The 12408-nt window shown below is 36.3% G+C and overlaps 1 protein-coding gene across 2 annotated transcripts in view; it reads left to right on the top strand.

Moving 5' to 3' along the window:
- Positions 1 to 12408, top strand: part of DNAH12 (dynein axonemal heavy chain 12) — a 219043-nt gene that overhangs the window by 98153 nt on the left and 108482 nt on the right. For both annotated transcript variants that reach the window (XM_086697846.1, XM_086697845.1), the window contains 3 exons: positions 7376 to 7495; positions 9547 to 9735; positions 11069 to 11220. In XM_086697846.1, the coding sequence (XP_086553972.1) occupies positions 7376 to 7495; positions 9547 to 9735; positions 11069 to 11220 (461 nt within the window). The remainder of the gene's footprint in view (positions 1 to 7375; positions 7496 to 9546; positions 9736 to 11068; positions 11221 to 12408) is intronic.

Genomic DNA, 12408 nt, shown 5'->3' on the forward strand with positions numbered 1-12408 from the left:
AGTCTAAGAAACAAAACAGATGAACACAGGGGAAGGGGAAGGAAAAATAGGGAGGCAAACCATAAGAGGCTGTTAAATACAGAGAACAAACTTAAGATTGCTGGAGGGTGTGTGGGGGGGGGGATGGGCTAGATGGGTGATGGGCATTAAGGAGGGCACTTGTTGGGATGAACACTGTGTATTATATGTAAGTGAGGAATGACTAGGTTCTACTCCTGAAACCAATTCTACATTGTATGCTAATGTGAATTTAAAGAAATACTTTTTCTTTCTTTTTTTTTTTTAAAAGGAGCTTTTCCAGGGTACCTAGGTGGCTCATTAGGTTAAGATCTGACTTTGGCTTAGGTCATGATCTCACAGTTTGTGAATTCAAGCCCCGCATCGGTCTCTGCACTGGTGGTGTGGAGCCTGCTTGGGATTCTCTCTGTCTCTCCCTCCCTCTCTCTGCCCTTTCCCCTCTTGTGCTTTCTCTCTCTCTCAAAATAAATACACAAATAAACTTAAAAAAAGAAGGAGCTTTCCCCCTATGTTTTCTTCTGGGATTTTAATGGTTTAAGGTTTTACATTTCAGTCTTGAGCCCCTTTTGAGTTAATTTTTGTGTACGGTGTAAGATAATAAAAGTTTCATTCTTTTATATGTGGATATCCAATTTACTCAACACCATTTATTGAAGAGACTTTCCTTTTCACATTGTGTTTTCTTGTTGCCCTTGTTAAAGATCAGTTGACTATATGCTTGGATTTATTTTGGATTTGCTATTCTGTTCCATTGGTTTATATGTCTGTTTTTATGCCAGTACCATATTGTTTTGATCACTAGAGCTTTGTAATATAATTTGAAATCAGGAATTGTGATGCTTTCAACTCTTTTCTTCTTTCTTAAGATTATTTTCGCTGTTTAGATAGAGTCTTTTGTGGTTCCACACAAATTTTAGAATTTTTTTTTTTTTTTTTTTTTGCCATAGGAATTTTAGCGTTCATTTATTTTTGAGAGAGACAGAGTGTAAGTGGGGAGAGGGGCTGAAAGAGCAGGAGACACAGAATTTGAGGCTGGCTCCAGGCTCTGGAGCTGTCAGCACAGAGCCCATCACAGGGCTCAAACTCATGAACCGCGAGATCATGACCTGAGCCGAAGTTGGACGCTTAACCAACTGAGCCACCCAGGTGCCCCTGCCATTGGAATTTTGATAGGAATTACTTTGAATCTGTAGATCCCTTTAGGTAGTATGGACATTTTAACAATACCAATTTTTCTAGTCTATGAGCACAGGATACTTTTCCATTTATTTGTGTCTTCTTCAATCTCTTTCATTAATGTTTTATAGTTTTCAATGTACAGATATTTCATGTTCCTGGTTAAATTTATTCCTAAGTATTATATTCTTTGTGATGCTATCATAAGTCAGATTGTTCTCCTGATTTCCTTGCCAGATAGATCATTGGTGGTATAAACAAATGCAACTGGTTTTTTTTCCCCAAATGATTTTTGCATCCTGTAGCTTTACTAAGTTAGTTTGTTTTAAAAGGTATTTTTTTGTATGTGGTCTTTAGGGTTTTCTACGTATAAGGACATGTCATCTGCAAATAGAGATCATTTTACTTCTTTTCTGATTTGGATGCCCTTTATTTTGTTGTCTAATTGCTCGAGTTAGTACTTCTTGTTGAAAAGAAGTGGTGGGAGTGAGCATCCTTGCCTCACACCAGATCTTAGCAGAAGAGCTCTCAGTTTTATGCCATGGATTATGATTTAACGTGGGCTTTTCATAAATGTCCTCTATTTCATTGCAGAGATTTCCCTTTATATCTATTTTATTGAGAGTTTTTTTATCAGAAATGGATGTTAAACTTTGTCAAATGCTCTTTCTGAATCTATTGAGTTGAGAATGGGATTTTTGTCCTTCATTCTGTTAATGCAGTGTATCACATTGATTAATTTGCATATCTCTTGCATCCAGGGATAAATCCAACTTGGCTATAGTATGTAATCTTTTTGGTGTGTTGAATTCAGCTTGCTAGTATTTTATTGAGGACTTTTGCCCCTACATTCATCAGAGATATTGGCCTATAATTTTCTTTTCTTGTGGTATCTTCATCTGGTTTTAGTATCATGGTGATTCTAGCCTCATAGAATGAGTTTGGAAGTATTTCCTCTACTTCTAATTTTTGCAAGAGTTTAAGAAGGATTGTATTAATTCTTTGAATGTTTGGTAGAATTCAGCTGTGAAGTCATCTGGACTTTTCTCTGGGAAGTTTTTCATTACAACTTCAATCTCTGTTACTGATATGTTCAGGCTTCCTATTCTTGATTCAGTCTTGGCAGGTTGTATATTTCTAGGACTTTATCTATGTCCTCCAAGTTATCCAACTTATTTGTATATAATCATCCATAATTATCCCTTGATGATCCTTTTTATTTCTGAGGCATTCGTTGTGTGCTTCCTCTTTGATTCCTGATTTTACTTATTTCAGTCTTTGTTTTATTCTTAGTCTAGCTAAGAGCTTATTGTTTTTATTTATATTTTCAAAAAAAGCAACTCTTCGTTTTGACTTTTTTTCTATTGTTTTTCTATTCTCTATTTCATTTATTTCTGTTCTGATCTCATTTGTTTCATTATGCTAACAATGGGTTTAGTTTGTTCTTTTTCTAGTTCTTTGGGGTTTAAGTTAGGTTGTTTATTTGAGATTTCTTTTTTATTTATTTTATTTTATTTTTATTTTTTAATGTTTATTTATCTTTAAGAGAGAGAGAGACAGAGTATGAGCAGGGGCAGGGAGGGACAGGGAAGACACAGAATTCGAAGTGGGCTCAAACTCATAAACTGTGAGATCAGGACCTGAGCCAAAGTCGTGATGCTTAACAGACTGAGCCACCCAGGTGCCCCGAGATTTCTTTTTTTAATGTAAACATTTATTGTTATAAACTTCCCTCTTAGTACTGTTTTTGATGCATCTCATGAGTTTTCGTATGTTGTGTTTCATTTGTCTCAAGATATTTTTTGATTTTCCTTTTAATTTCCCCTTGGACTCAGTAGTTGTTTAAGACCATCTTTTTTACATGTGTATTTGTGAATTTTCCCATTTTCTTGTGGTTACTGATTTCTAGTTTTATTCCATTGGGGTCAGAAAAGATATTTGATATAATTTTAATCTTAAATTTGTTGACTTGTTTTGTGACCTAACATGGGGTCTGTCCTGGAGAATATTCCATGTGAGCTTGAGAAAGAATACGTATCCTTCTACTGTTGGGTGAACAGTTCTACATGTATTTCTTAGGTCCATTTGATCTAGTGTGGTTCAAATCTACTGTTTCTTTTCTGAATTTCTGTCCAGATATTCTATGCCTTATTGAAAGTGGGATATTGAAATCCACTACCATTTTTATATTGCCATCAATTTCTCCTTTCAGATCTGTCAATATTTTTAATAGTTTTTTAAAGTTTTTATTTATTTATTTTGAGAGAGGGGGGAGGGGCAGAAAGAGAGGGAGAGAGAGAGAATACCAAGCAGGCTCAGCACCATCAGCACAGAACCCCACGTGAGGCTCAAACTCATGAACCATGAGATCATGACCTGAGCCAAAACCAAGAGTCAGATGCTCAACCAACTGAGCCACCCAGGTGCCACCGGATCTGTCAATATTTATTTATATACCTAGGTGCTCTGATGTTGGGTGCATATATATTTAAAATAGTTTTATCTTCCTGTTGAATTGAACTTCCATCATTATGACATTCTTTGTCTCTAGAGACAGGTTTGCTTAAAGTCTACTATGATACAAATATAGCCACTCGTGATTTCTGTTGGTTACCATTTTCATGGAATATCTTTTCCTATTCCTTCACTTTCAGCCTATGTATTTCTTCTAGGCAGCATACAGTTGGATCTTGATTTTTTAAATGTTATTTATTTATTTTTGAGAGAGAGAGAGAGAGCGAGAGCGAGTGAGAGCAGGGGAGGAGCAGAGAGAGGAGGAGACACAGAATCCGAAGCAGTTTCAGGCTCTGAGCTGTCAGCACAGAGCACAACACTGGGCTCGAACTCACGAACCGTGAGATCATAACCTGAGCCGAAGTTAGATACTTAACTGACTGAACCACCCAGGCGCCCCTGGATCTTGGTGTTTTTTTTTTTTGTTTGTTTGTTTGTTTTTTATCCATTCAGCTGCTCTATCTTTTTAGTTGGGGGAGTTTAATATGTTTACATTTAAAGTAATTTTGATAGGGAGGGATTTGCTATTGCTATTTTGTTAACTGTTTTCTGTTTGTCTTGGGTTTGTGTTTTTTTGTTTGTTTGTTTCTCTTTTCTCTTTTGATGTCTTCCTTGGTGTTTCATTGGGTTGTTTTGTATTGATAGGTTTTGATTCTTTTTTTGTGTGTGTGACTTCTATAGGTATTTTCTTAGTAGTTCTAAGGGGCTTATATAAAATACCTTATAGTTATAACAGTCTCTTTTAAGCTAATAACTTATCTTCATTTGTATTCAAGAACTCTCCACTTTACCTCCTTCCCTATTGATGTCACAATTAGCATCTATTTATATTACATATCCATTAACATAATTTAGTTATAGTTACTTTAATACTTTTATCTTTTAACTTTTATAGCAGAATTTAAAAGTGATTTACCCACCACCATTATAGTAATATCCACCTTTGGTTTTATATTGCTCAAGTTATACCTGAATAAACCCAGAGGTAAAATTTATTCCTGCTAAACTCTTTGGATAAAACTATAGTAACTAAAGCTTTAAAATTCCCAATCGTTTTCCATATTTTCAAGGTATTTTAAATATGTGACTTTAAAACTCACATGTATATTTAGTATTTTATGAGAAAACTTTATATATTGTATTAGTTTCTCAGGGCTGTCATAACAAATTACCATAAACTTGGTGGTTTAAAGCAACAGAAATTTATTCTGCCACAGTTCTGGGGCTAGAAGTCTGAAATCAAGATGTTGGCAGGGCCAAGCTTCCTCTGGAAGCTCCAAGGGAGAATCTTTATTACCTCTGCCAGCTCCTCTTGGCTCAAAGCATTCCTTGGCTTCTGGCTGCATTATTCCAGTCTCTTCCCTCATGTTCTCCTGGCCTCTACTCTGTCTCTTTACTGTGTGACTCTTATAAGGATTTAGGGTCAGATACTCCAGAATGATCTCCTAATCTTGAGATCTTTATGTCTTCCAAGACCCTTTCTCCAAATAAGATCACATTCATGGGTTGCGGGGATTAGCACGAGGGCCTCTCTTTTCGGGGATTCAACCTGCTACACACATACACTCACACACATTAGTTACTTACACATAAGCTAATATATTGATATTGAGAAGGGAAATGGGGTTTTCAGTAGATTTTTTTCATCCTAAAATATAACTTTAGAGATAAGAAAAATACTCTTTCTTTTCTCAAGAAAAAAATGAATTCCACTTTATGAAAATTTTGTGCAGTGTTTTCATAGAGAAAATATAAAGTCATTTTTCAGTTTTTTAAATTTTAAAACTCGAATGCTTCAGTTGGTGAAGCATGCAACTCTTGGTGTTGGGGTTGTGAGTTCGAGCCTCACATTGGGTGTAGAGATTACTTAAAATCTAAAGCAAAAACAAAAAACAAACTCTGATACTATATGCTGCAAATAATACAAAGTAGGCTCCATCTTTCTAATGAATAATAGATTTTTTTTATAATTTATTCCCGTAGTTTCCACTTCTATTTAGTCCCCAGGATCTATTGATTTTTCTGTCCTTGCTAACTTTTATATCTGTCCTCTCCTTTCCATCCAGGTTCCTCTGACCATCCCTCCTTCCTTGTATGGTAGCCTCAGTCCTGACCTTCATAATTTCTTGCCTGAATCAATATAATTGAGCTGCTCTGGTTCCGACTATATCCTACTACCAGAATGAAGATTCCAAAACACAAATTCATTCCGTGAACTCCCGTACTTACCCTCCATTGGAACCCTCTTCCTCTTCTCAGGAGATCCTTACACACAGCCTTTAAAACCTTTCAGGATGTGACCTCTGTCTGCTTCTCAAGACTTACTTCTTGCCATTCTTCTTTCACACTCTATTCTTACATCCCACGGAATCCTCCTAACACTCCAGGTCTGCTTACACCTCCATTTCTGTGTATGTGTAGTTCCCCTGCCTTGAATATCCTTCCCCTCTGCACCTGGCTAACTGACATTTTCCTTCCAAATTTAGCTCAGCTAATCCTTTATCTGGGAAGCCTTCCTTGAATTAGTCCTCTCCTAATTTCCCTTTTTATCCTATTCCCTGGATCTGGGCTAATCCAAGTGCTCTAGTGTCGTCCCCCACCCACACTTTCCTGGGACTTCCTCTGTCACGTCATTATTACATCATATTATTTTTTGTCTATTTAATTTCAATATCACTCTTTTTCAGGGATCTTGCATTTTATTTGCATATCTCCTAGCTTGATATATAGGTATAGTATGTTTTTCATAAATATTTGTTGAAAAAAATGAATGAATGGCTGTTAGAGACTTCATTTCTGCTATCCTGAGAACACTTTATTTTCTTATAGTGTCTAGATTTCATTTCTCAGAGAATTTAGAATAAGAGTATATTATGTACAATTGTGTAATAGGATAAGCTAAGATCTCTGAGAGATGTTTTTATCATGCCTACAGTTTAAATTCTTTACTGTTTAAATATTATAAAAACCATATGTACTTTTATCAGTTTTGATTGTATTATTTTTAATCCCCTTCACTGTTTTGCCTACCCTCCCACCCCCTTCCGCTCTAGCAACCACCGGTTTTTTCTCTACATTCAATGAAGTGTTTCTATCTTGTTGTTGTTTGTTCATTTGTTTTTTAAGAGTCCACATATGAGTGAAATCATTTGTCTTTTTCTGTCTGACTTATTTCATTTAGTATACTACCCTGTAGGTCCATCCAAGTTGTTGCAAATGGCAAGATTTGATTCCTTTTCATGGCTGAGTAACACTCCATTGTATATATCCCACACATCTTCCATTCATCTGGACACTTGGGTTGCTTCCATTTCTTGTCTATTGTAAACAATACTGCAATAAACATAGCTGTGCTTTTTGAATTGGTGTTTTCATTTCCTTTGGGTAAATACCCAGAAGCGGAATTAATGGGTCAGATGATAGTTCTTTTTTTAATTTTTTCAAGAACCTCCACGCTGTTTTCCAGAGCAGTTACACCAGGTTACATTCTTACCAACAGTGTGTAAGGGTTCCCTTTTCCCCACATTCTTGCCAACACTTGTCATTTCTTATCCTTTTTGATACTACTTATTTTGACTGGTGTGAGGAATTTTTAAATGAATTATTTATCATTTTTTATTCTCCAAGTAAGATGAAGGCAAAGTATCTTATCCTTTTCACTTTGCAGGAACTGATTCCTACAAGTGATAGCAATGTGGTTGTATCTCTTACACGCCTCTTTGAAGTACTACTCTGTGACGTGCTGGAAAATGATCCTACAAGCAAACATATTCGTGTTTGGATTATGGTAGGTTTTATACTTAATGGGATTTTTATTCACAGAATCAAATGTGCCTCTAGAAATGATCATTGTACTGAGGAAGGCATTATAAGATCCAGAACTATTTTTTTGGTGAGCACCGAAAAAATAACTGAAGATAATAATGAAGTTGCCCTGACCTGGTATTCCAACTGAAAAAAAGAAAAAAACATTTTAAGGAAAGTAACATATGCCCAAATGAACCCAAACTATCCTATTCTTATGAAAGATCATAATTTGATAAACACTTAATACGGTGACTTAATACTAATCCAGTATCAATTTAGTGAATTAATTTTGTCTTAAGGTGAAGCCAGGATGTAGGCTGCTACAAGCTGGTTCTAAGAGACCAGAAATAGGCATCCAACTAGTGGGGGTGAGGCCAGCAGGATCCATAGAGAACATAGTTAGGGAGGAGTCAGAGAAGGCCAGAGAACAGGACTCTGAGGGAGCCAAAGGGAATAGGTTTTGTTCACTTCCCTGCTCTGTGCTTTCTTACCATCTGGCACCTTATTTGGAAATACTTTCATCTTCTCTACTGAGTCTACCTTCTCTTCTGCTCTGTGGTAAGAGTGGTTCCCTTCCATTGCTTTCCCTTCACCTCGTTGCCACAGAAAATCTTCTACCTCAGTCACCTCACATTCCAGGATTTCCTGCTCAGCATCCCCTCCTTTCCTCCTCTCCTTTCACCTTTATTAGAAGAAATAGAACAGACATGTTTGAAGCATAATTTATTTGTATCCCCTTTTGTCTCCCAAAGTTTGGAACTGCCTTTTACAGAACTAGTTTTTAATATTGTTCCATACCTATCAATGTTACCTGCTTATAAATTAAAAGTATTTTATGAATAGCTCACCTGTATAACCTTCAAGGTGTATATGTATATGTATATGTATATGTATATGTATATATGTATGTATATGTGTATATATGTGTATGTGTGTGTGCATATATATATATATATATACACACATTTTTTAAAATTTTTATTCTGTTGGTAAGCCTAAATTCCTTCTATTTTTTTTTAATGGTTTAGAATCATTTTTAAAGACTAATATAAATTGGGGTGCCTGGGTGGCTCAGTCAGTTAAGGATCTATTTTGGCTCGGGTCGCGTCTCACATTCGTGAGATCTGGCCCCAAGTCTGGCTCTGTGCTGAGTATGGAGACTACTTAAGATATATTCTCTCTCTCTCATTCTCTCTCTCTCTCTCTCTCTCTCTCTCTCCCTCTCTCTCTCTCTCTCTCCCTCCCTCCCTCCCCCTGCCTCCTCTCCCTCTCCCTCTGCCTCCCCCTCAAAAAAAAAAAAAAAAGACTACTGTAAATTGATACCTGGTTAAAATTTTTCTCTTGAAAATATATATAAATTTGATAGATTTTTTAAACTAGATAAGGCATGTACCTAGAGTAAAATTCAAAAGGCAAACGCAGGTTTTCTATCCATACTAGTGCCCTAGCCATTCTCAAGGCAAATACCATTACCTGCCTTAAGTAGCCTGCTGGAGATATTTGATCCATACTCTCTTTTATGTGAATACATGTTTTACACATGTTAACATACTATGCATGCAGATTTGTACCTTTTCTCACAATATACCTTAGAGATTGTCCCATATCCGTATACTTATTGAGTTACCTTTTTAAACAGCTGCGTGTATTCCAATATGCATAGCATAATCCAATTAAATAGAGCCCTATTGAAGAACATTTGGGTCGCTCCTTATCTTTGGCTGTCATCAGCAGTGCTGCAGTAAATATTTTTATGTATACATCATTTTGACAGGTGGTAATATATTCAAGGATAAACTCCTAAAAGAGAAATTCCTAGATCACTTGGCATGGACATTTTAAATTTAGATAGATAGTGCTAGAGAAATAACGCTCTCTGTGACTTAACTGTGCTCCATTCCACTTTACCTGGACATCTGACCCTTTCTAAATATGTTAACCAGGCCTCCTTAATATGTAAAATTTTAGTTAATTTGTGAGAAATTTATTTTAAATTATTAGTTTAAATTAAAACAATTTTTTAACCAACAGGCTTCCTTCGTATTTTCTTTGATTTGGTCCATTGGAGGGAGTTGTGATACAGAGGGTCGGATTGTTTTTGACACCTTCCTACGGTTAATCATAATGGGAAGAGACGTAAACAACCCGGTGCCAGACTCTGTGGGTAAATGGGAATGCCACTTTGATGAAAAAGGCCTGGTCTATGACTACATGTATGAGGTATGATATAAAATACTTGGCATGGTAAGTTACAAAACACAAAGTCTTGGGTCGGCAGGCAAAACTGGGTTCCCAGTTGTTTTGACCCCTGTGGTTGGTGTTTTAGTCCCTTCTCTTTAGCTTCTCCTCCTTTAACTTGTGGACAGTGTAGATAACTTTCTTTAAGGATATTTTATAATTTCAGATTTAAGTTAAATATATTTTCTCCACTTAAAAATAATAATTTATGGGTTGCCTGGGTGTCTGACTCTTGATTTTGGCTCAGGTCATGATCTCTCTGTGCTGACAGTGTGGAGCCTGCTTGGGATTCTTTCTCTCTCTCTCTCTCTCTCTCTGCCCCTTCCCCACACACTTGCTCTCTCTCTTCCTCTCTCAAGGATAAATGGACATTAAAAAATAATAATTTGCAAAAAGATTCTTTTAAATAGCAAGCACCTGAATAATCATTTGATTCATGCAAATTTTACTCAGAGACATACGATCTGTGGAGGGCTTTGTTACAACTTTAACTAAATCTCGGGATTTATAGATAGAGAAGCATGCCTAGAAAGGTGAGTGGCTAGCAGAGCCAGGACTTGAATCCAGCTCTCCTGACTACTAGTGTGGAAATCTTTCCCCAACACCATGCTAATATAGAATTTTAAGAATATGGCCAGAAAGAGAGAGAGAGAGAGAGAGAGAGAGAGAAATTCATCTTCATTAGTCATAGTGGGAAGTAAAAAAAAAAATCTCTAAAACTAAAAAATCAAGAGATGATCACACAATTAGATTCTTTGAGTTGGAGGTGAATCCCAAAATGTCCAGCTTAAAGAGGCAAAGGTAGTTGCTACTGGAGAGGAGAAAACGAGAGTGGGAAACTGCTCTTTTTCTTAACCTTTGTAAAAGTTTTAACTCTAAAATATGTGCATATGCAACTTTGATAAAAATAAAAGCTAAAACCTAAAAAAACATAAGAATATGAATTACTAAAGACATATACACTCAAACTTGGAAAATTACCACCATCCAGACACATACCATATACATACACAATTTGCTGGAAAACAGGAAAAGATTTTTCAATGCCAGCCATAGCACTGAAGCAGGGGGATAATTAATCCAAAGATAAATGTGTGTTTCTTTAAATAGGGTGGTGGATTCATAGGTGCTTATTAATCTACCTCATGACTATAAAATGTCATATATGTTATTTTAGATGAATTATTCCTACAGAAAGTTTTTATTATTATGATAGACTAGGGTTTTTAAAAGCAAATATGATAACAGTATGTTAAAAAGAGACTTTCAGATATCAAGTGCATGATTCTATTTTAAAACTTATGTTCTCTTGTAGTTGAAAAACCGAGGTCGCTGGGTCCACTGGAATGAATTAATTAAAAGTGCTTATCTAGGAGAAAAACATGTCAAGATTCAAGATATAATAGTCCCTACAATGGACACAATTAGATATACATTTCTAATGGATTTGAGTATTACCTATGCAAAGTAAGCAACTCTTATGAAAATGCATTTTAAATATAACAGTGCCATTCTAATAGGATCATAGGATTTTTGAAGTAAACATAAAGGTAATCCATTTTCAGATAATGGAGACCCTCGGGGACTAACTGACATGCTAGCAGTGACCTCTGTTACTAGTGGTAAACCTAGAATCCAGGTTTTTCTCCTGCCTACTCCAGAAAATTACCTGCCATATTTGTTGCCTCATAAACGACTTTATATTTCTTGTATTTGTAACAGCAGACTAAAAGTCAGTTGCAGTTGGTGAAAGGCATGCATTCTACTCACAAGTTCAATATGCTCCTGAGTATCAGACACACTATGATCCACAACCTCCCACTTAGAATTTTTCAAGTATGTCCTATGCCAGTTCTTCATAGCTTAAGATGAATGTGGAGATCTCAGACTTAAATCAGAAGAGCCCATCAAAGAAGAGGACAGGAAACTGATCAAAAGTCTAGTCTGTACTGTAGGCATATTCATACCAACTTTCTTTTTTTCAACGTTTATTTATTTTTGGGATAGAGAGAAACAGAGCATGAACGGGGGAGGGGCAGAGAGAGAGGGAGACACAGAATCGGAAACAGGCTCCAGGCTCTGAGCTATCAGCCCAGAGCCTGACGCGGGGCTCGAACTCACGGACCGCGAGATCGTGATCTCGCGACCTGGCTGAAGTCGGACGCTTAACCGACTGGCCACCCAGGCGCCCCACATACCAACTTTCTTAATAACATTTCTGTAGTTATTTTTCTTTTAAAACATTAGGCATAATTTATCATTGATGCTATTTAAATGAGACAAGCTTACATAGTGTGCATGAATGTCATGGTTTATTTGTTTTTGGTGAAGAATCTGTTTTTACGTGAATTTTGTGACAGTTTTATCTTTTTAATTAAAGAAAAAACAGAAAAAAAAAATAGCCCGTGAGGTACATTATTTCTATTATTAGATTAAAAAATTTTTTAATCCAGTATAGTTAACATACAGTGTTATACGTTAGTTTCAGGTTTACAATATAGTGATTCAAAACTTCTATACATTACTCAGTGCTTATTTGTTAAAGTTTTACACGTAGAGGCTAATATTGAAAAGAAAAAGGAGGGGCGCCTGGGTGGCGCAGTCGGTTAAGCGTCCGACTTCAGCCAGGTTGCGATCTCGCGGTCCGTGAGTTCG

Source organism: Puma concolor, chromosome A2 (genome assembly GCF_028749965.1).
Source record: "Puma concolor isolate L17-30 chromosome A2, mPumCon1.1.hap2, whole genome shotgun sequence".
NCBI lineage: Eukaryota > Metazoa > Chordata > Mammalia > Carnivora > Felidae > Puma > Puma concolor.